The 24,934-nt window shown below is 42.6% G+C and overlaps 1 protein-coding gene across 3 annotated transcripts in view; it reads left to right on the top strand.

The window, feature by feature from the left end:
• TRIM67 (tripartite motif containing 67) overlaps positions 1-22,181 on the top strand; it is a 34,067-nt gene extending 11,886 nt beyond the window's left edge. For 2 of the 3 annotated variants that reach the window (XM_086627182.1, XM_086627167.1), the window contains 8 exons: positions 91-213; positions 1,518-1,628; positions 3,746-3,905; positions 10,526-10,671; positions 13,655-13,793; positions 14,837-15,140; positions 21,141-21,303; positions 22,116-22,181. In XM_086627182.1, the coding sequence (XP_086483308.1) occupies positions 91-213; positions 1,518-1,628; positions 3,746-3,905; positions 10,526-10,671; positions 13,655-13,793; positions 14,837-15,140; positions 21,141-21,303; positions 22,116-22,181 (1,212 nt within the window). The remainder of the gene's footprint in view (positions 1-90; positions 214-1,517; positions 1,629-3,745; positions 3,906-10,525; positions 10,672-13,654; positions 13,794-14,836; positions 15,141-21,140; positions 21,304-22,115) is intronic. The other variant, XM_086627175.1, reaches the window with a different exon arrangement.
• Positions 22,182-24,934: the final 2,753 nt, after the last annotated feature.

Below are 24,934 nucleotides of genomic sequence, written 5' to 3'. Positions count from 1 at the left end.
TTTCCAAATGGAAAACTGGGTAAGAATGAACAATAGCTTAAGATGTAAAGTATGCTTTCTTTGATGAGTATGACTATTGCCTTCTTCTAGGAGAACGGGTTGGATTATGAAGCCTGTCTTGTCGCTCAGTGTGATGCCTTGGTTGATGCGTTAACACGACAAAAGGCAAAACTGCTCACAAAGGTGACCAAAGAACGTGAGCACAAGCTGAAGGTGAGCACAACTCTCATCATTTGAGCACGGCTGTTGATATCTGGCATTACTGTGCCTTTGCCAAGTCCCCAGCCCTCTACCTCGTGAAAATTCTTAGTGATGAAATTCTAAAGTCCTTTCAGCGGATTCCAGTTCAGCAGTTTTGTGGAACTGTGCTTTTACACTTAAAATGAGGTATATACTTTAGCGGTTGTTGACTTGGGCCATCAGTCTTTATTTATCTGATGGTTTGAGGCTGGCTTTTGAGAGGTGCTTGTCAGTGAAACTTGTGTATGGTTTGGATTCTGGGACCTTCCAAATGCAAGAAAGCCGAAGCAAGATTTTGGGATTTTGGTGTCGCTTGAAACCTTTGAAATTCAGGCAAGCCACCTCCAGAGATCCATGTGCTTACTCAAAAGATATTAAAGAAATTCAGTAAAGGGGGGTGGAGGAAGAAAGCTATAAATGGTTGAAGAAAGTGACAGTCAATAAATGTTTAAATAGACACGTTTCTTGAAATGTTGAACTGCATACATGATTTTGAGGTATTATAGTGCCAGTAACATTAATAGTATCCAAGACAGAATGAAAAATTAAAGTGAAGAATCTAACATGACAAACAACTAATAAAATCTACCTGAGATCAGCATTTAAAAACCCCCATGCTTAACAAGAACCAACACTTAAGAAATACTAGTAACAGCACAGCTAATCCTGGATCTTATTCCTGTTAGGCTGTTGTACCTCAGGGCTTGTGCTATCAAAGACAGTGCGATTAGGCCTAGTCTACAGCCATGTGGCAGCAGAATCAAGTCCAAAATCTGGAGAAATTAGATGCAGCTTTTTTATTTCTTAATCCTAGCAATGCCTTCTTAAGCAGAGCAGGATCAAGGGTGAATTGTGAAGACAACAGTAGAGTATAATCCGCAAGAAACCGCTCCTGCAGTTTTCCTCTATAATACTTATCTTTTAAGTCAAAGTTTTTCAAAAGCTCAGATTTTAATGAAAGATTGTAAATGTGAATGCTGCAAATGCAGAAACATGTGCTGTGCTTTTTCTGCCCTGAGCAAGCCTGATCTTTGAGCAATTAATCTGCTCTGAAAATTGCGATTCCCTATGCACAACGTTTTACCAAGCTAATTATTGGTATTTACAATACAGAGCGAGTGAGTGTAGCTGATGGAGATATGGCAATGGCCATATGGCAGCTAAATTAAGCATAGCTTTAACACACTCTTCTATTCGTTGTCTATTCTGAAATAATCTTATACAAATCACTGGAAGCTGAGGCAGTCATCAGAATTGTATTGATGCTTGTTTTCCAGGTTGTTTGGGACCAGATAAATCACTGTACACTGAAACTACGCCAGTCAACGGGGCTCATGGAGTACTGCCTGGAAGTTATCAAAGAGAATGATCCCTCTGGGTTTTTACAGGTATTTTTCTTTTTGATTTTCTGGAATAAAAAAAAAAAGACAAGACGTTAAAGTTAAATCTAAAAATGGATGGCTTTGCTAATTAGCCTCTTCCACCTCTGGGACAGGTTCACCTTAACTCCTGTTAGTGCTGTCTAAAAGCTCAGATAGCCTGGTGACTGCATGAATGTCCCAGCAAAGGGATGGCTTTGAACAGTCGCACTCTGACCCAGGTATGGAGTTGGCAGTCGTACCACTTCCCCGACTGCTGATGTCTTTCCTCTTGCCAGCCCTTCTTGCTGGGCTGGAAGAGAGATGCTATCCAGTTAATGATAACTTTCTGCGGAATATGATTTTATTCTCATCTGAGAAACCCAACACAGGGCCTCACAGAACTCTCTGATCAATTTGGAAAGGTCTACGACTCAGGAGAGTAGTACTTCTCCCCTTTTGCTTCTCCCCTTTGCATTACTCTTCACCATGCAAAAGAGGCCTTTGTGTCTTGTAGCTGGAGGATCCAGGTATCCCCTCTTTGCAAAATAGGGCCTAGCCAACAAGTGCCTTTATTTGCAGGGTATCATTTCTTAGGTGCAAGCAGTGAAAGTGTCTATTGATGAGATAAAACATAACGGCTTTATTATCCAATTAATTATTTTGCCTAATTAATTATATTACTTTTATTAATTATTTTGTTTTTCCCTATTAGTTTTGTTGCCTTATTAATCGCCTAAGAAGAAAGGCACATTAAACAAAATGATCTGCACATGGCTGTCAGCTGAACAGGGCAAGCTATACACATATGAGTGTATGAGTGTCAGGGGGCTGTCACACCATCCCTAAAAAACAGGATGAGAATTAGCCAACTTAAACCTATTAGCACTCCAGATTGATTGTTACTGTCACGTCTGGTCTCAAGCAAGAGTGGGAATGTGTGGTGTATATTAATCTCAAGAGTACGCAGATTTTAGCAGGCTGTCGGTTGGAAACTGCAGGACGAATGAAACCTTTAGGTCTTATCTACGTGCTAGCTAGATACATCCTTCGTTTTCCTTTCAGCCTGCTTTTCCTGTAACCTTTGTGGCTTCATTCCTTGCAGTCATCTTTCATAAAAAATACTTTTGTTTTTACCTTTTCCTGGTTTATCTAATGATGCTTTCAAGGCAACCAGCAAACACTGAGGCACTGCGTTACTTAGAGAAACTGCTCCTGCGGCCAGGACATTGAAACACAGCCAGGGGATCACAGTAGGTGACGCCAAGGTTGTAGGAAGGCTATGAGACACTCCTCCACTTACTGAACAGACTGAGTAGGAGCTGTTGATGTAAGGGCTCAGACAGGAGTGTCTTCCAGTAACAGTAATGAGGAAAAGGTATCTGTACTCCTGCAATAAAGAAAAACTCTCTCTGACCTATCCAGAAGAAAACTCTCCTCCCTATGACTTACAGGAAGCTCACTGGGAGGGACTCCAAATGCCCAAATGGCAGCTTTGCTGAACTCAGGGACAGCTGAGTTCATTGATTTCCACAGAGCTAGGATTTCACTTCCAGAAGAGTCCGTTGTCATCATCTTAGTCTGACTTGTCTGTGGACTGAGCCAGAGCAAAGCTTTAAAAATGAAATTCAGTTTTGATGTAATGGTAGAAAATCCATCATATTCTTAGAAAATCTATCTGACAACTTAGCACCCTCACTGTGAGAAATATACACTTTCCTTCTCATTTGATTTTTTATTCCTTTTAGCTTTCACCCACTGAATCACCTCTGCTGAATGGAGAGACCCTCTAACATTTAAGCCTCTCTTTGTGCAACTGTGTTTTAAACAGGAGAGCAAAACTAGACTGTGCAGATCAGAGAACAGAGTGCAGAAGTATATATGGCATTCAGAGGCATGATACATAACATAATCTCAGAAGGCTTTTTAAATGTGGTTTTTACTTTCTTACCCTAAAATGAGATTTGTTTTGAAAAGGTGAGACAAAAGGATGCAACATAAATGAACCTCATCCCAAAATGACCAGATCCTATCTCAGCTGTTGTGCTGTCATACTCCTGCTTTCTTTGTGCTGTATCTCACAGGCATTCTATCACTTCTAACGTGTGCATCTGCCAGTTAATTATAAGCCTGATACTCTCTTTCAGATTTCGGATGCTTTAATCAAGCGTGTTCAGATATCTCAGGAACAGTGGGTCAAAGGAGCCTTGGAGCCAAAAGTGTCTGCGGAGTTTGACTTGACTCTGGATAGTGAACCTTTACTGCAGTCAATTCATCAGCTGGATTTTATTCAGATGAAATGTAGGGGTGAGCTTTTATGATTTTCTTTTTTCAATTTTTTGTGCATGTGTTGAAACAGTGTGGGGAGGGACAGGGGTGCAGAGGAAGGAAAGGCGAATGACTTAAAATTGGTGGATAGTTTTAAAAAGTTTGCAAGCAAATTCAGATTACTGGATGTTTCCTAGAAAGTTGTGCTCACTTCATATGCAGTGACCTGAACAAGCTCAGAAAGACATACCAAGTGCAATTAAAGATTTGAAAAGATAAATTCTTCAGAGTAGGGCTATCCATCAGCTTTGAAGATTAATAAGACATTAGTTGCGTGAAACTTTATGTCATTTTACAGCGTTCCTAGATTTAACATGGTTAGTTCAAAATATCAGTTACCCTTGTCTTGTCAGGAGCAGCTGAAGTAGTAAATAAATATTCACACACACACACATATGCTTAAATAGGCAAAAAAAAACCCCCTTTGTCTTATATTTAGATTGTGCTGCGAACAGTGCCCAGCTTAAAAAAAAAAAATCATGAGGCAGAGATTCACAAAGGGAAGGTAGCTCCATGTAGCCTATACCCTGCCTTAATTCCGGGTATCTGAATGATTCCGAGGGACACACTAAAGGGAAAGGAGGTTAAAAAAACTATTTAAAAGCAGGAGCTGATGAACAGTAGATGCCATTGGCAAAAAAAAAATATTAACATCATGTGCTTGTAATGAGCTTGGTTTATATGGAGCAGGATGAGAACTGCATCAGAATTAGGTAGATCCATAGACTGGCTAGATCTGAAGGCCATTGTGGTCCCTGGGAATGATGCCATTAGCTTCCCTCGGTGGTGATTCAAACCTTAATTATACATGTGGGTGACAGGGTAGAGGCTGCCAGAAGTCAATGCATGAGCCGAGGATAATCGTGTCGTGATGTTGGATGTGCTTTTTTTTACTCCAAGCAAGCACACGGATTTCTGTTCAGTTTATCTGTTCTCTCTGGGCCTAATTCTGAACCTAAGACACCCAAAAATGAAGTAATTAGGGTAGATAATTTGGCAGATAAGTATGTGGAGAAACAATGGATAAACAGTTAAAGGCCAAAGTCTGCTCACCAAGAGTGGTTTGCGTCTTGGCATAAACAGGCTGTGTTAAAGTTACTCAGAAAATACCTGTGAACTGCTCCTTTGAAATGTTGACAGCCAGGAAAGCGGAGTCAAGAAAGAAAAGAGTATCACTGATTAAACTTCTCTGAATACTGTCTGCACTTGTCTTTTTAAATCAGATTATATTTAATGCTGGCTACATTTATTGTTAAATATATTTAATACTAATCTTCCACCACTCTCCTTCCCAAACGTATAAAGAATTTAGTTCAACTATCCACTTAGATTGCTAATTAACCACAGGTCACTTGAGGTGAGAGCAGCTTAGGTGTTTGGCTTTTGGACATTCATCTGGGTTTAATCCTGAAGACTTACAAGACTTTAATTGAGCCAGATTCACTGAAGCTTTATGAAAGATAGTGCTGTCTGCTACACTCTTGTTTATCAGACAATGGCAGTGAAGCTCTGGTACTGACCTAGGCACAGTCTGAGGAGCAGAGAAGAAGACAGGTCTGCTTCTGCCCAAACCTGCACAGACCTTATGAACGCCCTTGGGCTTTGCTCCCCAGAGGCAGCTTAACAGTTAGCCCTCAGGAAGGGCTTTTCCTTGAGCTGTCTTGGCCTTGACGAGGGACTTCCTATCGCACGTTCCATCAGGTTGCTCAGCACAACTGACGTGACCATGTACACACCACGCAAAGTGGTGGAAATGGCCTTAACCTGGCTGTCATTCCTGAAGGTGCATAAGAGATGGCATTATTCCCCCTTGTGCCTCTGTGTGCCTAAGGAGAACAAGACATCGACTGCTCCCAAGCTAACATTCATAGGTATTGAGGATTGTTTAGTGTATAGAGGTGTATTTATATTTTTCGGTTTATGACAGCAAATCTATTTGCATTTGAACTGCTCAGTCTGACACTTTGGCATTATTTTTCTGAATTATACCTCAATGAACCCAAGCAGCTCTGCATTATCTTCTCATGCATAGTGGTCTTTCATCTAGAAATATAGGTAGCATAGAGTAAGCAACTCAGCATGTCAGCAGTAAGCACCCAGACTTATTGGGAACATCACTTTTCTGACTGTGAGGAGAAGCTGGTGTTGCAGGGCAATGTTTTTCTATTTATCACCATCAAGACTGGTATATTTTTGAGCCTCCAATTTCACAAAGAAAAATCTATGTCTCTGTTCACATCTGCTCCTCTTTCTCCAATCCTACCTACCCCAGTGCACCAACAAGTCATCAATCTTTACCAAATGTTGGTGTTGAGAGGAGTGTTATTAAGTCACCACAGTGGTTGATCTGGCAAGAGTAGATGCATTAAAGATATCAGAGATGATCTGTAAAGGGAGTTTTGGGGAAACCTAGGAGAATAGGGCCAGCATGGCTTTTCCAACTGCAAGTTGTTTCGTTTCAAAAGCTTTGCAATGTAAGGTCTGTACTATTGTTATCGATGCTTAGTGCATGACTGAATTTCTATGTTTTTTTCAAACTCTGGCCTCATTCAACCTCAGCGAGCTTGCACGGGTCATTTAGAGTGAAAGCTTGCTTGTAAGTAAACATTGATTCACTGTGTTAGACAAAGAAGAATGAAAATGAGAACAAATCACATTACATTTGCTTTGATGACTTGTTCATGTACCTTACTGATGAGCTCTGTACAAGCCTATATGTAAAGCTAATCTCAGTACATAAAAACCAGGGAGTGTTTTTTCTTTCTTACAGAAAGAAAAAGCAATTTGGTACCAAATTAAATGTGCAAGGTGCCAAAATGTGATAGGTGCAGGAGTAATGCTTAGGCAGTCACGTTGACCAGAGGGTCTCACTGGTAGCCCTTTGGCATGAGTCCCATGCTCCCCGGGCTAGCTGACCTGCTGAGACACACGCACAGCTCTAGTACTTGCCGGCATTTTGAGCTTTCCCAGATCTCTTTCCTCTGTCCATGTTTTCTTCTCTCTATTGCTTTTCCTGGGTGCCTCAGCACAAAATTCCTGTCCTCTTTGATGACTGGCTCAATGTGTATGCCACATTTCTTCAGTGCAAGCTATGGACACAGGCAAATATGTGTTGCAGATTTGTTTTCTTCAGACAGCTGGAACTGTCATGCAGTCTTGGTTTGTTGTGAAATGGAGGCTGGGTAAAAAAATGAGGAAAAAACGTAGCTACCCTCTCCTTTTCTGTACCACCTCTGAATACTCACTCATATGCCCCTTCTCCTTGTCAGGAGTGACTCCTTCCCTCTGCTGCAAACCAGTCCATGAAGACTCCCCAGACGCATCTTCTGCTACAAATCTTCTCTGCTTCTGCAGCCATGAGTTGCACGGAACTGGTAGTGAAAGTCCACTGTTCCATCGTGGACTTTATCCCTGGTTCTGTCTGCTCTGTGTCATGGACCCAGGTCTTTGCCTATGGTCTCTCCTTCTCTCTCGATAGCACTGTTTGCAGGGCACTTGCTACAGGAGTGATTCAGGCTATTACAGGGCCATACTGCAGTTTTAGAGGAGGTCAAAGTTTTCATGCTTCTTAGGGTCTCGCTCTTTCACTGCATTTAGCCCTTTAAAAATTAATCTGGGAAGGTGGAGGGCATCTTGCACAACTTACTTGTCAAGAGAACAACTAACAGACAACATCTTAGAGCAGCCCAGCTCTACCCTGAGAGGAGATCAGCTGTGAGATGCATTGAGCAATGCATTTTTGAAACCACTGAGTTGACACTAGATAAACAGTATCACATATTTTAGGTAAGCGTGACCCACATGAAGCACTTTTAAAGTAGCAGAACATCATTCAGACTCATTAATAGGTCTTGCTGTGCCAATGCGATATCATTTCACCCTTTGTATTTTTAATCTTTTCCTTCAAAAACTCTCTAGAGGACTTTAAGTTGAACGAGAAGTGGGACAGCACTGTAATTTAACATCTAAGTCTTCTTTTTTTTCTGACAGTTAGTTTATATTTTTCTTTTCTTAGTCCTGTCCCATCGCTCTTCACTATGAAGTATATTCCAGTGTCCCGATTATTCAACTCACTTCACACTTTCCTATGACTTTTACAAGTGTCATAAAATCTCTGCCCATCCACGTCCAGGGGAGGAGGCAGGAGGGCAGACACGGTGAGCGTCATCCAGCAAAGCTGCACAGCAGCTTAGGGAGAGCATCCTACCCTTCCTTCAGCTACTGTAGGTTGTGCAGTTGAGGCCACAGGCTGCCCAAAGGGAGTAGGAGGCTGATAAGGGTTACTCACAAAAACTTAAAAGTCCAGTGACACAGTAAAGAAGCCCAGGCACTTCCCCATGGTATGCGTGGCTCTCACACATAGGGCCAAGATTCATACTGCCCCTGGGAAGTGGGAATAACAGCACTTTTCTGTATGAAAATGTATTGTACTCCTAGATAGCATTTCTGTTTCCATAATTAAAGGGGACTCGTAAAACACTTACCCTCCCCCAAAAATTCTACTCTTTTTTTTTCAGCATTGTGCATTAAGTGAACGGTCCCTGAAATCCTCCCACTAGTGTTCCTAGGAGATTTTTGCAGGGGGTTGGAGAAATTAGTGTTCAATTCAGAGGTGAGAGGGTGTTGTCTATTTTGGACTTTATAAACTTCAGAAATTAAGTTTTCATCCAGTTTTGCCAGGGGGAGTCTCAGAAGTGGGGAGGACCCAGGAAATGCCTCTGAGAGGTTTAACCAGTTAGCTAAAATGGTGGGAGCATGGATGGCTGATACAGCCCTGTCTTCTCCCAGGCTCATCGGTCACTGGAAATACACAGGCTAACAAACACAGAGAAACCCACAAACTTAAAATGGTTCACTTAAAAAATCCCATTACTTCGTAATTCCACGTTTTCAGGTTTTTTTCTCTTGTAATGTCACTTTTCTGTTATTTCTCCAGACACAGTGTCTCCTAGAGAAAAGTCTGAACTTTCCATGTGAAAAAACAAGCAGGTTTTTATTTATGACACCTTTTGAATCATCCTTAAATATCAAGGAATAGGAACAAGGCTTTTATTTTCTCTTTTCACAGAAAAACCTTCAAGAGCTAATTTATAAAGCTCTTTTGTTTCAGAGCACAGTCATTCTTCTGGGCTACCAACCATCTGCGCTCACTGTGGTGATGGGTAATGCCAGCAGAAAGCCACGGCAGCTTCTGCGCTGTTTGTCACAAGTGTGATGTTGACTTTCGTGTCACTTCCAAAGTGGGGGTGAAGCCTTAGCCTCATCATGCAATAGCATCCATTTTCCCACAGACTGTTTGTTATACAAAACGTGAACAGTCCTCGTTTATCCAGAGAGGTAAAATAGGACAAAAGGAACAGCTTGAGGGCTTAGCTCTCACGAAGACAGAGGGAGGAAAATAAACGAGAAGCTCAAAGTGGAGTAGATAAAAGAAGAGCAAACTGACATTGTTAAGAGCTAAGTCAATGAATCCTCAAAGCACTCAGCTTCTTGCAAGACACAGAAATGATCCTGGACGGTGAAATTCAGCCTTGGGCAGAAGACCAGGCAGGGTCTATGCATCGCTTATATCCCACTTAACCTGTGTGATTTCAGTGGTGTGTAAGATACGTGCCAGATCTCTCCAGAAGACAGAATTTCACTTTATAATTCCCAGCAAAGAGTGAACGGTGAGAGTTTAGTTGTGCTTAGCAGAGAAGATGTGGACTTCTTTCCCATAGAGGCATGGATGAATGTTTTACTCTGTTTATTTTTATTTTTAAGATGCTGGTCTGGTCAACAGCCTCTTGGTGTTTTTCCTGGGCAAGTCACTAAACAGGCATCTTGACATATAACTTTGCACCCATAATTTCTGAAAGGAGAGAGCCACAAGCAGTCTCTTGTGGTGCAGAAGTTCCTTTTGCTACCTGAACCAAGGGGTTTAGATAAAATTTGCAGATGGAAGAGTTTTCTTCAACAGTTTATTTCAAGTATGGCTGCCATGCAGATAACGTATCCAAGGTGATTTTGGTGAAAAATTGGGGGTGGAAGTGTTAAATTAAAAAAAAAAAAATATTATGAATTGTTTTTCTGCTGTTGGTGGAGTTCAGGCTCTATCTCACCACCGGGCTGGAAGGAGTGGCTGCTCTGCTGGTTAATAACCCAGTTCTTCATTAATGAGCTGGCCTTCCTGGCAGCACTGCGTCTCCCATGCTGCCCCGTGGCCCGAGACACCCCCTGCCACCACTGTTCCCTCTCTCATTTTGAGGACAGCGGGGAGCAAAGTGCTCTAGCGTGAGAAAACACTCTTCCAGCCAGTGACCCCTGGGAAGGAAACCAGATGTGAGGTCCCCAGACTGTAGTTCTTATGAGGCACCAGAAGCATGTCCAGATACGTTTCTGTGTACATATTTCAGCCAAATGATTTGTCTGACCGAGTAACGACGTTTTGTTACATCGTTTTTGCTGCCTTTTGTTATAAGGAAGGGAACGGACTGTCTTCCTAAGGAATATCGACTCCCTTGCGAGGGGAGGGAGGTGAGCGGTCGCCATACTGCCCGTGGCACAGATTGACGGGGTAGGGCAGAGTTACACTAATCTGTACCCAGTTCCTGTTACAGTGCCACCCGTCCCGCTACTGCAGCTGGAGAAGTGTTGCACCAGGAACAACAGTGTGACGTTGGCCTGGAGGATGCCACCTTTGAGCCACAACCCGGTGGAGGGTTATATCTTGGAACTTGATGATGGAGATGGTGGCCAATTCCGAGTGAGAATTTCGTTCAGCATTTATTTGTGTTTCTTTGTTTATGAGTTTCCTCAGGATATGGATTCGTGTCTGTCTGAGGGTGGGGAGAGGGGGTTGGGAAGATACGGGATGTCAAAACATCCCTGCTTCCGTCATGTGGATGTAGAAAGCCCCAGGTGCAGACACCGCTTATTAGAAGGACCCCCAGCTTGGGTAGGAGGTTTGGTTGAGTTTTTTCCCGGGGCTCTGGCAAAGAGGGACTTGCTGAGGTGAAATGTGGAATTTCAAGTCACTACTGCATCTACTGTGTGGTCCCCCTGGAGCGTACCACAGCAGAAAATTCCATACTTGCCTACAGGGGCTGAAAACAGTTCATTCCACAAACCAGGGATTTCTTTGAAGCCCCTACTCTCATCTGTCCATAGCACCCCATTTCAACAGCTGAGATTCTTGGTCCAGAAATGCAATGCAATTTTTCCTGGTTTTCTGAGTAAAAATGAGATCCTGCATAAAAATACGGGATTTCTAAATCTATTCCCTGAGAGTGGATGAGACCAAGCTGATGGAAGCTTTCTGCAGACATGCTGTGATGGGGTTGGTAAGTATGGGAAAGCATCCCAAGTGCTGTCCTTCCAGACCCTCAGGGTGATGCCACAACTGCTTGCTCCTGCCTGCAGTTGCAGGCTCCTGTCCCTTCTCAACACATCCCGATTAAACAAACTACAGAAATAATCCAGTCGGCTTTCTGCGAGCCATGTCCTTTTGGAAGCTGTGGCCCTTCCTCCTCAGGCAGGCTTCATGCTCCTGTTGCTCCAGGACTGGGCTGGCCCAGTGCATTCCGGAGGGGCTAGTGCCTTGAAAGCAGCTGGAGATCTTTGTGGAGAACAGCTGCTCTCTTCAGGAATGGGAAATTTTGCCAAAAACATGTGATGACATTTCTTTGAGAGCTGCAAACTGGCTTCTTGCTAGAAACCTAAAGGTTTCTCAAGCTGAAAATGGCCTGGCACGAGTTCACCTGAGGAACTGCCTCCCTGTGCCAAACTGCTGCACCCATAGCCAGCAAAGGCACCTGACTGGGACACCCCTTATTAGAAGAGACAGTGATATTGGCAGGGCATTTGGAAGAGGGCACTGTGTTTCTGGAAGGTCTCCTCAGTTCCTTAGTCCAAATATCATTTCACATGGGTTTGAAGAGGCTGGTCTCCATGACTGAAAGTGTGAAAAGGTACCTTTGTGAACGGCTGCTGGGAGCTGCCGATATAGTTAGTGTTAGTAGGTAAGAGTGTTATCAGTGTGTGATGAGCGAAGACTTAGGAACACGATGTTATGAATTCCAGTGTCTTGGATAAGCCTTTTCAAGGGTTATTCACATCTAAATAAATACTTGTGAATAAACAAGATTTCAGGCGGGTGCATATCCAAGCCCATTTGTGTGGGAGGTTTTGTAACAGGCAAAGGTTTTAGGACTGCTGGCACTGCCATGTCAAGATTTTGGATTGAAAAAGACGCAAAACCATCACAATCCTTAAAAATCTAGGGTGATAGCTTCTCAGGGGAACACTTTTCTTGCTGTGGTAGAAACACTCTCAGTTTTACCCATTGAAAGATAGACTGCAAGCTTCTCAGCAATGCTATTTCAGTAAGAGTTTGCTGACCCTTTTCGTGAAAGATTATATGTTTGAAAGCAGTAACACTGACTGCACTTTATCAGTATTCGCTGGATGGATTTAAAGAACAGTTTTTGTCTCCCATCGTAGCAGAGACCATCAATCTCAATAAACACAATCTGTGAACAATGGTAAAAGTATGAAATGGATTAGAAAATGGGAAAGTTGTCCTACAAATACGACTTTTTGCACAGACAGCGTATGTTATGACATGGAGATAAATTAAGCTCTTCTATTAAAACTCTTCTTTCTCTTCATGAAAGATCATCAGTTACCTCAGGACACAAGAGATTTTGTTATTTCTAACAGCTGCCGTGGTAGCAAAGTGAACAAAAACATGGCCTGCTGCAAACTTAAGTAATCCCTTTCTTATTCATCACATAATTCACTTTAGGTTCATATCAAAGAGCCTTAATCAACAGGACTACTCTTAGGCATATACTTAAGTGTATGACCTGGGGCCCGACTGGTCTGCTTAGTCATAGCCTTAAGCTCTTTAGGGCCTTTGCTACGATAAATCTGTGGATTTCACAGGATTGAAGAAATTGGAGGTGAAAAGGAATTCTGGCTTTCAGCCCACTGCCAAGACAGCATTTTTTCCTTTTCTGTCATTTTCTATTCAGTTTCCCAACAAACATGAGGTTTCTACACTTCTTTCAGTTCATTGTAGAGTGTATGATCAGACTGATCCTCTTCATTAGCCTGCGTAGATATTCCTCCTCCTGAAATATTTCACATTATACAAGTGCTTGCTATTTAATAAGTCTTTGCAGACTTTTATGTTGTCTCTGTTGTCTAGTTGCTGTTTCATCATGTGATGCATGCGATCCTAATCTTTAGGAGATGAGTTTCTTCTGGCTCTGTGCTTGCGGGTTTCAAAATTATATTTTAACACAGGCATGAGATGGTCTTTCCAATAGAATAAACCTGTGCTTACTTGTTTTTTTTTTCTTCCACGCTCCCCTTTTTTGGTCCTACATAAATATAAGAATGGCCATGGTGGGTCAGACACTGGGACTACTACCCAAAATAGTGTTTTGCAGTAGATGGTTAGGAAAAGAGCATAAAAAGCAAGATCTTTCTGTGTTGCCCTTTATTGCTGTACCCCCTTCCAGCTTCATCTTCGCCTTAGTGTCTCCACTGCTAACCATCCTTGATGCCTTCACTGCTGTGGCTGTCCATGTTATAACAGCATAACTGCTACATCCTGGGAAGCAATGAGAAGCTGTTCACTTGTGGCTTATATTTAGAAATCTTAACATGTGATCACAAGGCACAGAGAAACAGTTAAACTATGTCTCTCTTTCTCTCTCGTTTTTTTTTTCTGGAATGTTTAGGAAGTGTATGTTGGCAAGGAGACTCTCTGTACCATCGATGGCCTTCATTTCAACAGTACCTATAATGCAAGAGTCAAAGCTTTCAACTCATCAGGAGTTGGCCCTTACAGCAAGACAGTTATTTTACAGACGTCAGACGGTGAGTTGGGTATTTGCCAGTTTCTAAGTGAAAAACTTCATGTCTTAGTGGCCGGACACGTGCATCCCTTCATACCCACTAGTATCTTTGGCACTTACTGACATGGAGATTTTGGATCATCTGAGCAGAGAGGCCAGGAACTGAGTATGCACAGGGACTGAACTCTCCTTGCACTTTTGGGGATTTTCCATTGTCAGTAACACTTCAGGTTTCAAATCGTGCAGTTTTATTTGGCTGTAGAAGTTTGAGGTCTAACTAAGATTCTTATAGCATATAGAAGCAGTTATGCAACGCACAGGATATTTTTGTGCCGCTCTGTCTCCACTTCTCCATGTATCTTTTGAATTTGCCTTTTTCTTCACTGCTGCTTCAATTTCACAGCAAGGTTTGATAATACAGAGATGGGAATTCATGCTTATTCTTCTGTAATTATACTTGACATCCATACGGGCGTTACAAGAAGTTCATCTTCTTTAACGATATTGTAATGAATCAGGAAGTGCATGCTATTATCACTTTCACTTTTATGCTGTGTTGCCAAAATAGGCCAGTATAAAATATTTATACTTTAACAGCTTTTTCTGTTGTTTTTCTTTTTTCTTTCATTTTTTTTCCCCTTTGAAAAACTAGTGAAGTCAGTTCTAACCAGCACAGACACAGTGGAACTCCATTTCGATTAAAGGCCATCCCGAACCAATTCACCTGTGTGAGCAGTTTCCATATGAGGGAGAAGCCTTTGTCTCCTCAATGACTTTCTTGTTACTGTGTCAGAACACAGAGTCACCGCCCTTAGCAGCTTACGTTCAGAGGAACAAGCACAGACAATATAAGGCACTTCTGAGCTGAAAAACAGCAGGGTACCAGCGTAAAGCAATCTTGTGTAGCTGCCTACGGTAACGAGGAAAGATTGTCTTTATCACCTGCAAGTGCAGTGTGGTCTTCAGGAAGGCAGAATCTCATTCTCCTAATTGAAGTAAAGCAGATGTCACTTGAACTCAGCCTGTTCTGCCGTAATCCTGCCTTTTCATTTTCCCCTTCCACAGTGGCGTGGTTCACCTTCGACCCCTCCTCAGCTCACAGAGACATAGTGCTGTCGAATGACAACCAGACAGCCACCTGCAACAGCTACGATGACCGGGTTGTTCTTGGCACAGCAGCCTTCTCCAAGGGCGTGCATTACTGGGAACTGCATGTGGACCGGTATGACAACCATCCGGATCCAGCCTTTGGCATTGCAAGGATTAACGTCGTCAAGGACATGATGCTAGGCAAGGACGACAAGGCATGGGCCATGTACGTCGACAACAACCGCAGCTGGTTCATGCATTGCAATTCTCACACCAATCGGTAAGCGCCTCCTGTGTGCTTTTCTCATTACTGATCGTTTTTTCTGCTTTGCATCAGAGGAAGGGGTCTCAGCAAGGCTAGTCCCTCTCCCTGCTAATTGTAGTTATTCTATTCTTTCTTAAAAATCACTAGTGACAGCAATTGCACCTTAGCAATCTGTGTTGGTGTTAGTTATCCTCACTGTTGGCAGTTTTTTCCTCTAGCCTGAATCTCCCCTGCTGTAATTTAAGCCTGTTATTGCATGTCCCACCCACGGTGTCAGCAGACAGGAGCGCAGCGCACTGGGATGCAGGATTTCTCCCTCATTGCTGGAGGAGTACAGGGAGAAAGGTGGTTGATTCTCCTCCTTAGGAGGAATCTTGGCTGCAGGGTTGCACAATAATTAGGCAAAGCACAAAAGGAAGGTCTTTATTGCCAGCCCTGAAAGCTGATTAAAGATAATTCTGTAGGTCACACCTGTGGTGATCTGGACACAAGGGACTCTTTGGCAGTGAGGGCTAAGTGACATCTTCCATCCAACTGAGACATTTTACTGAAGAGCTTTGAAAAGTGTCTCAACCAGTACAACCAACTTACATAAAGGAGGATTTCAGAAAGCCCCTTAAGCCGTTGTTACCAAACCTCTCTTTCTCCCACCACTCAGAGGCTCTATGTGCTCTATGCAACAGAGTGGTGGGGAGACATCTTCTAACTGAACCTGCTTCCAGGGATGGGTCACACAGAGAAAACGTGTGTCGACATAGATCCAGTTTTGTGCTGGCACGGTTGCATGGCTTTCAGTACTCATGATAGTTACCTCTGCTAGTGCTGGCTGTGTTTCTTTGATGTGATTCTGGACTGTGTAGGGAAGACGTGGTCAGCTTCACCTGAAGCTCCCTGGGGTATCACCAGAGCAGAACTGCATTGCTCTCCCTGTGCCCCATGAGAGGGTCAGCCCTAGCTGAAGGTCAGCTGGGTACCATGGGAACTGAGTCCCTTGAGAAGATCTCTGCTGAAGAGTATGATTGAGAATCCTAATTCCCTTTCTTATTTTGGAAAATGATGTATTTGTATACCTACCCTATCACAATGGGAGATTGATGTACGAATGAAGTGATGACTGATCAAGGATACGTAGCAGGTCTGTGGCAGAGTGGGAATCAATTTAGTTTTCTACTGACTGTCCCAGCAGGTCTTCCACACTCACTAGCTCAGGTGTTGTTTCTGTTATATCAAATGATTAAAATAAAGGCTTGCAGTGATTTTTAAAATGCTCAAATGCAGGTATTATCTCCTTAAAGAGTTAAGTTCATGCCAACGTTCAGTGTATCCTAAAGCTGGTTGTAATGTCTCCTGTTGAATAGTAATTTATACTCTGAAGCATACTTATGTTTTAAGTAAGTATATTGCAATTGCTGGGAATTTTTGTTTGAAGCATAGTTTAATTTTGCAGTTCATTATAGACAGGTGGAAGAAACTTGTATCTGGATCAAAACCTATCTGAAGTCAGCTGCAATATTTTCCATGGCTCCAAAGACCTTAGATCATGTCCTAAGACAGTATAGAATAAAATAATATCAGTATAATAAATACATCAAAAGGTTCTCTGCCCCTTTAACATCTTGATTCGATTTAGGGCGGAAGTAATGTTAAGCTGTATTAATTTTAATGCTCTGTGAAAACAGCTTATGTTTTCTGGAAAAAAGCTGGCAACCATTCAGTGTACTACTGTCCCAGAAACCTATTTTATGGACTTGGTCCTCAGCATGCTCCTCCCAGCAAGCAACACAATGAGCTAAGCGAAAGACTTTTTTTCTGGGAAGCACAAACAGTGGAAACTCTCTGGATTTCCAATCATCCTGCTTAAAGAGGAGAACAAAGTGCTTTCTGTTGATGATAGTTTCCCAGTTTCTACTAGGTAAAACACAAAGGCTTTGCAGGGACATCCAAGGCATGGATAGACCCATGGAATATCTGTTCAAGTGAAGTATGGACGCAAAGGGCATGTAGTCTTATGAAATCACATGCGCTTCAATGAAATTAGTTCTAGGCATTATATTTTTAACTGTGACAGTCACGTAGGTCAGTTTTTTAACTCATTAGCTGTAATAGTCTTGTGGAAACAGTTATTGCTGCCTAGTTGTTTTTCCTCACTGGAGACAAGTGCATGACAGCACAGTATCACAGTCCAAAGGAAATTTATTGTCATCTTTTAGCCTCTTGGACGTTATTATGATGGAAGTTACATCTTAGTAATTGTTTCATGCTTCCTAATCTTCGTAAGTTAGGGCAATAAATAAATGAGTAGCTTCAAGGATAAACTGAGGTGGAGCTTGAAAGACCTTTTCATGGGATCTGTCACATTTAGAGTACTCTTCTTTTCACTCACAGCATGCAAAATTGGACCTGCCTACGTCCTTAAAAAGCAGCATGACTTCTGTAATGCTAGAGGAAGAGGCATGAACAGAAGACTAATGCTATCAAAACCAGAGGGGACCTTTGAGAGGAGGTTGAGCAAACATCGGTTAACAAATTCACTTTAGGGCAGGGATATAGCTTTGTGAGGTACCTTTCAGCCTCCTTGTTCCTGGAAGTGATTGGTTCATACCAGAGGTGGTGTATGCCCATAGCCAAGAGGCAGTGGTGTTCATTGCAAGAGATCTATTCTTTGGAAAAGTTCCCAAGAGCAGGAGTACCTGGTGCTGTAGGCGATACTGTAGCCACTACATGGGTATGTAAAGAAAGAGATGGAAATCGCGCTGAAATGTTTTATACTGAAAGACAGTGGCAAGTCAAAATCTAGAGAATTTGGAATGTACTCTTAAAGCCTCATGAGATCAAGAGAGTCTCTTCACTGACTTCAGAGATCTCAAGATCAGCTTTTCATCACACAAAAATGTTATAATTGACTGCAAAATACTGTCCTTGGCATTAGACATGGTAAAGTTGTTAAGTTACTGTAAAGCTCATAATTAAAATCTCTTAATGGAGAGTTAAACTAATTCTTCAGTTTATCAAAGTGTTCATAAATTGTTAAGCTTTATTTTTCAATGATAGCGAAACTTACTGCTATTCTTAATTCCTCAAGCCAACACATGCAGTCCCGTTCTGCATATTGTCCAAGCTGCTGCTGAAAATATCTTAGAATAACAGCCACTGCTGCCACAGGCAGTGGCATTTTTCATGGCAGCCAAATTCCCCGCCTGGACGCGTTCTTGTGTGATCTGATCTAGGTGGTCCTGCTCTGGCAGGGGGATTGGACAAGATGATCCTTTGAGGTCCCTTCCAATCCCTAACATTCTGTGATTCTGTGATTCTGTGATATATACTCCAAACCTTCCAGGCTTCTGCACAGCACTTCCACACTCAAGACTTACTGTTGCACATAGAAATCAAAAAGAGTGCACATAGAAATAATGAAAGAGTGGTGCATGTCTTGAAAACTGGCTTATCATTTAATGAATGCCAAGTGTTTATTGAAGAAGTATTGTAACAAACAGTTGTATTTTCCTTTTAAATGCCCCGCAGATTACTAGGGGCCTACGGTGTAACTATCATTAAGTAGTTTTAAAAATGTATTACAGTAAAGCAGCAACTTTTTTACATGCTGGCACAGAAGTGTACCAGGAGAGAGTGACATTGGTTTGAGTCTCTTGAGCTAGCTGGCTTCTTTTATTGCAACTAAGGCATTTATTAGAAAAATTATCCTGTGATACTGTCTAAATGGTGTACAGAAGAGTGAGGAAATGCCTTGCATAAATTTGCTCATGAAACTTTGACTCTCTCACCTCTCCTTCTAAAGGAAGTGACCATGACAGTAGTTCAAAAAGCACTAGAGTCCTCAAAGTACTGTTCCCAAGGAAATCATGGGATGCTCAGGAAGAGCAACTGTTCAGTCTCGGAAAATGTCCAGCCTCCCTGGTAGCAGCACGGCCAAGTGCTCCTGCTTGTCCTTGGCCTGGCTTCGTCCTGCCACAGCTGGTTCCTCGCTGTGGGGAGGTGGTGGCCAGGGAATGGGGCAATCTACCTGCTGAAGTCCTGCAAGACTTGTGGCAGAGAGGAAGGGAGAGGGTCCCAAATCCTCTGCTCTGCCCCTGCGCCCCTGGTTGGGTCCTGTACTGGCCCTGGCTGGGTTCTGCAGGCAGCATCAGCCGGGCTGTCCCCGGGGGTTGCAGAGGGGTCACTCAATGTCACTGTGCAGCACACAGCTCATTAGCCCACAAGAAGCAAATTGGCATGTCGCTTAGGAAAGAGCATAATAATCTCAAAAAGGCAAAGTTGCTTTTTCTGTTTCCCTAAGAGAATCAATGTCATTTGAAAGGATGTTATAAAATCTATTTTAAAACACTGCAGGATATAAAACGCGGTGCCCTACAATCAAAGCTGTTCCTAAACAGAGAGAAAAAAAAAAGTGATCTATTTGTAAATAGCTTTAGATCATAGTAGTGTTGCTTCCCATAATATCATCATGAGTTTTATGATTGAGCGTTTTTAATAAAAACAATCTAGATACTGAGATACTGAGGATAGGTAAGCATCTTAACTTTTGTTAGAGAGTAATTTACTGTATGGTTTTAGAGAAGAGCTCAAAGAGAAACCTATTAATGCTTATAGGACCAGAAAGCAAATAAAAGGAACCTGAGAATGGTTAAGTTTGAAATCTAACACATCTCAGGGCCAATTCATGATTCTCAGCTATACTATTATTGTTGGAAAAGCTTTAAATGGAGGAGTCAGAATAGTATTCTATACTATTATGCGACAGATAAAATTCCCTTTACCTTCAGAGAAAACACTATGTGCCACATTTAGTCTAAAGGAAACCAGTTTATGACACCTAGTGGACAAGGTGAACATTTCTTACCCTGGACTATATTCTGTCTAATCATATTTCGATCCCTCCCCCTCCTCTTTTTTTTTTTTTTTAATGTTTTGACTACCTATTGTGATGAATTTTATGCTAAAATTGCATTAATCTTGTGAATGTTGTGTGCCTGAGGGGAGTGCGTGGGACAGAAGACAGCTGCTTCCTTTCCTACTGCAAATTATTTGAAATCTGATTTACCCTGAACAAATTGTGTCAGGTAGTAAATCCATCACAGAGCCCCCATGATATTAGCAGAGTAGCAGTGCCTGTGGCCAATCTGCATATCTAGTAGATTTTTTTGCTCGGTGCTCTTTAAAGTAATACTGGGTTTGACTAACCCCCAAATCAAAGTGCATTAATGTCAAATCGCTCAAGCGTGTAATGAGTGGCTGAGTCTGTCCTGGCAAGCTCTGATACCACGGTAGCTCTCAGCAGCTGCTCCTGACACAACCAATTATTGCTGGTATTAGTAACTGTGCCTGCACACTTGAAACAGCTCCCAGTCCTATAGCCAAGCACCATGTTAGTGAGGGAGCTACGCCTATGCCTAACCAGCCCCATTTTCCCTTCCTCCCCAAAACCACTATCTGTTGTACCCCTGCTGGCTCTCTGATCTCTGGAAAGCAGGGTTCCCTTGTGGGATGCCAAGGTAAGTACTTGAACTGGAAGTTGGAGTCTCGAGCTGTTAGCGGACATGGGCATAATGATTAGCAAGAAATGCTTAGGAAACCAGCTTTCTGCTTTTTCATTCCTTGCTGTGCATCACTTCACTATAGCAGGGATGCTCTGAGGAACCATGCCTCCAGGACTCCTGTTCTGCACGCTCAGTACTGACCTGACTTGCTCACCTCCCCGTCTCTCATCAGCCAAGGGGACCTGTTAGCTCTGGACCCCATTTTCAGCTCTTAGATTGCAGCTGGAGGAGAGATGGACCTGATTTCCCTTCAGGATCCCCCCATTAAGAAGCTCCCCTGAATGTGGTACATATGCTTCAGATAAAGGTGTGGATCAGTCATTGCCAAATGCCGCGAGGATGATAATTTCATTGTGCTGCTCCACTCTGCCTTTGCTTAGTAAGACTGCCTTGTCCTAGGGAGAGCAGCCGCGGTGTAGCACACTGCCCTCACCGACAGTGTGGTCTCTTTGTACCTTAGGACTGAAGGAGGAGTTTCTAAAGGTGCCACCGTTGGTGTTCTCCTGGATCTGAACAAGCACAACCTGACCTTTTACATAAACGGGCAGCAGCAAGGACCTCCAGCGTTTGAAAATGTCGAAGGTGTCTTCATGCCTGCGTTAAGCCTCAATCGAAACGTCCAGGTAGGTCTTCTGCAGTTCAGCCCCACTTACCCTTCTCATCTGAAGGAGAACGTATACTGCTGGCCATTGCTGCTGGGGCTGACAATATCATCTGTAGGTAGTCGGTATGGATAGGGGCTCTTTCCTTCTCAGACTGACATCTAGGCTACTAAAACTTTTCAGAAAACTGTATTTGACCTTCTGCCTTGCCTCACAGATGTGAGGAGTAATGCTGTAAAAACAAGTAAAAGTGCACACACTAATTCTTCCTACATTTATTTTGCTGCAATGCTCCACTTAGAAAGCAGCAGTGCTAAGGCTTCCTCTGCCAGTTTGACTGAAAAACAGGAATATCCTAATTCCTCTTAGGTCTTATGTTTGGTAATTATTGACATTGGCAAGAGACAGAAACATGAGCAGCACAGTGGTAAGGAGAGTAAAGAGGTCAGAAAATTAGTGCAACAAAGAAGACCTTTGAATAATATAATAATTTTCTTATATTTAGTACATGGGCCCCACTGTGTGATCCCTGTCCTGAAGTACTCGGAGTCCCTCACACAAAGACACCATCTGCCTCGTTTCTCTGGTGGCTGGATTTGGGAAGAGATATGGACACCTGGCTTCTAGACCCAAGGTGTTCAGGAGGGAAGGGGGAAGGAGACTTGTTTATTTCAGGGGCTCAGTATCATCTCCATTAGTATTTTTGATGACTTAAACCTGGACCTGAAGTCCCACAGCCCTTCCCCTGTCATTTACTTGCTCTTGGTCTTCATGAATGCTCTCTGCTGAGGATGTCTCATTTTGAATCCGTGCTTTATTTCTTCTTTGTGCAGGTGACCCTGCACACGGGACTGGAGGTGCCACAATGTGTAAAACAGCCCAAGTTGCCCAACAATTAATCAAGCCTCTGCCCGACCCTGTGCTGGATTCTGTAAGCTTTCTCAGTGTGATTTGGCACTTTTCAGTAAGTTGGTAAAAAAGCATTCTCTTCCTTGACTTAGACATCGTACAGCATGTTGCTCACCGAATAATCCGCTGCTTACAGCTAGCCCACTCCATTTTTAGTTTAACAGCCATAGCAAGCATACCCACAGAACTGGCACTCGATTGCAGACGGGTACCTGAACATATCTACTACACTGCATTGCATACACATGTACCCACATGTGCACGCACACACACGTACATTTATAAAGTAAAAGGTTAATTGAGTGTATTTTCTGTCTCATGGCTGGATTTGTGCTTAAAAGATATTAGGGATGCCGGAAAAAATGGGTAAGACTAAGACTGAAGGGCAACGGCTGTTGGAGCAATTTAGCAATAGGTGAACTGGATTGCCTTGCCACCTGAAGTCCTTAAATCAAGAAAGCACATGTTTTGACAGCTGAAGTGGAGGCTGCGTGCTCAAGAATTCCTGGTTGTCTGTTACATTAAGGGGCTCAAATGGCCATTAATTATTCCTTCTGGCTGTAGACTGCAGTAAGCTATGGGGGGGAATTCAGAGGCAGAACTTACCTCATTATCTTCAGCGAGCATAAGATTGGTTTCTGAACACTGCCATGTAATAGTTGCGTTCATTTTAGCTAACACCATGTTACATGCAGAGTTCAGATACAAAAAGCAGAGAGAAAAACATCCTTTTACTGTTTGTTATTTAGATATGATTGTGGAGATTGTCATCACAAACGGAAGATCTGATTGTGGTTATCAGCACAACTCTTGAAAAACAGTGGAGGGGAGATCCCTTTGAATTGAACTGATAATAATTGATTTATTTAAATATGGCACATGCAAAGTATGCCATGTAGAGAAATGCCGCTTTCCCGCCTTGATCCTGATAAGCCCTGGGCAGCTGTAGTTCCAATGTAGCTTTGAGATCAGAAGCCTTAGTTTTCTATTAGATTAGTGTGAGCTAATTAATGTCTTGATCCTAATGAAGCACTTGAGCGAGATTCATAGCATTAATGTGAAATCCGGCCCTAAGAATTTTTCTGGATTGGGACATAAATCTTTTGCAAGACTTACCTGTGTCTGGCATCTCCCCTGAAAACAAGCAGCCTTTTCAGGTGCTGCCCATGACAACTGGAGTCTGACTGACAGGGAACTTTTCCCATAGCTGTGGCGCTGTCACCTGCGTGCTGTTGTCAAAAAACACGTTGATTTATGCGTGTGCTTCTTTTCCTCTGAATCCAGTTAACATATGCAAGTGTGTATGTGTATAGCAGCAATGCATAAGGACAAGATGCCGCAGACTGTGTGAGCCCATGACATCTCTGACTCTGTTACTCTAATCCTACGTAAGCACGGTGCTATCAAACAAGAAAAGCATAAGCTTTTAAATCCCATTGATGTACTACTTCCTTTTTTTCAATCCTGCTGCTTATATGAGTTTTTCTCTCCAAGCATATGTATACGCACATGCATATTGTTATCAGACATGTAATTATTAAACCTGAAAATGAACATTCTATCCAAAATCCAGCTTACTGCCTTATGTTAAACCACAGCCACAGGACAAACAGCCCAGGCCTGCCTTCGGGCAGCCGGCCGGCCCCCAAGCATCCCGCCGCAGGTCCACTTCTTGTCTCTGGCTGGAGCACATCACTCAGGTAGTGCTGAGCAATGGCAAGGCTTCCCTGTGGCAGAGCGACCAGGATCCTCCCTGGGGTCGTCCCACCTCACAGCTGTTTTGCAGAGGGGGAGGCAACCCAAAATGAAGCAGTCCCGGGCTATTGCACAGACAAAACGCAGTCTGCCATCATGCTGCCTGTAACCAACCAAGCATCCTGTAGCCCACCTCTCCTGGAGCACAGCAGTGCACCTTCCGTGATGTCAAGACTGAAACAGAAAATAAAACCGATGATGGGAAAAAATAACATAAGCTTTTAAGTGGGAAAGCAACGGTACATTCTTCAAAGTCTAGAATGGATTGTATTAGTAAACTTGTAGACGTTGGAATAACTGTGCTATGCTCATCTTGGTTTCTTAAAGAACAGCAGAGACCAACTGTGTTGCAATTTTCAGTTTTGTTTAATACCATATGAACTCGTGCAGAATTTTCTAATTAGCGGGTCTATTTTAACCTACCTCAGCTAGAATGCTTACTGGACCCCGAATTTCCTCGAGTATGCTCTTCTATGAACCTAACAGTTGTAATCATAGCATTGGCTTTGAGTATTGCCAGTCGGAACAATGTATGGGAATAATGTACATAAGTTGCACATAGTTTTTTATATTGGTAAACATCCCGTGATAATTTTAATACAGAAAGCACTCCACTTTCACTTGTTATATTAAAAACAAAAGAGTGTTGTTTGTTTTGAGACTGAACCTTTGTCTTTACTCCAAACTTCTGTGAAGGAAATTCAAATGAATCTACATCTTTCCAATCTTCAGCCATTGCCAGGTGTTTAAAATTAGTTCTGAATGGGTTTTAGAAGTGTTTGCAATACTCAGTTTTGGTTTTCACAGTTTCTTTGGTATCGGTTCCTGGTGTGTTATACCTTGGGGAGAACACAGTGAGTGATACAGGTTACTAATTTCTAATGGAAATATGGACAGTAGGTAGGGACATGCTTCAGAACTGTAGAGGAGCTCGTTTGTTATCCTCTACGCATTCTAACACTCATAAGAGTAGAGTATAGACTAGCTA

Source organism: Tauraco erythrolophus, chromosome 2, assembly GCF_009769465.1.
Source record: "Tauraco erythrolophus isolate bTauEry1 chromosome 2, bTauEry1.pri, whole genome shotgun sequence".
Classification (NCBI taxonomy): Eukaryota; Metazoa; Chordata; class Aves; order Musophagiformes; family Musophagidae; genus Tauraco; species Tauraco erythrolophus.
The sequence above is the reverse complement of the archived record's forward strand: the minus strand, read 5'-3'. Positions and strand labels throughout refer to the sequence as shown.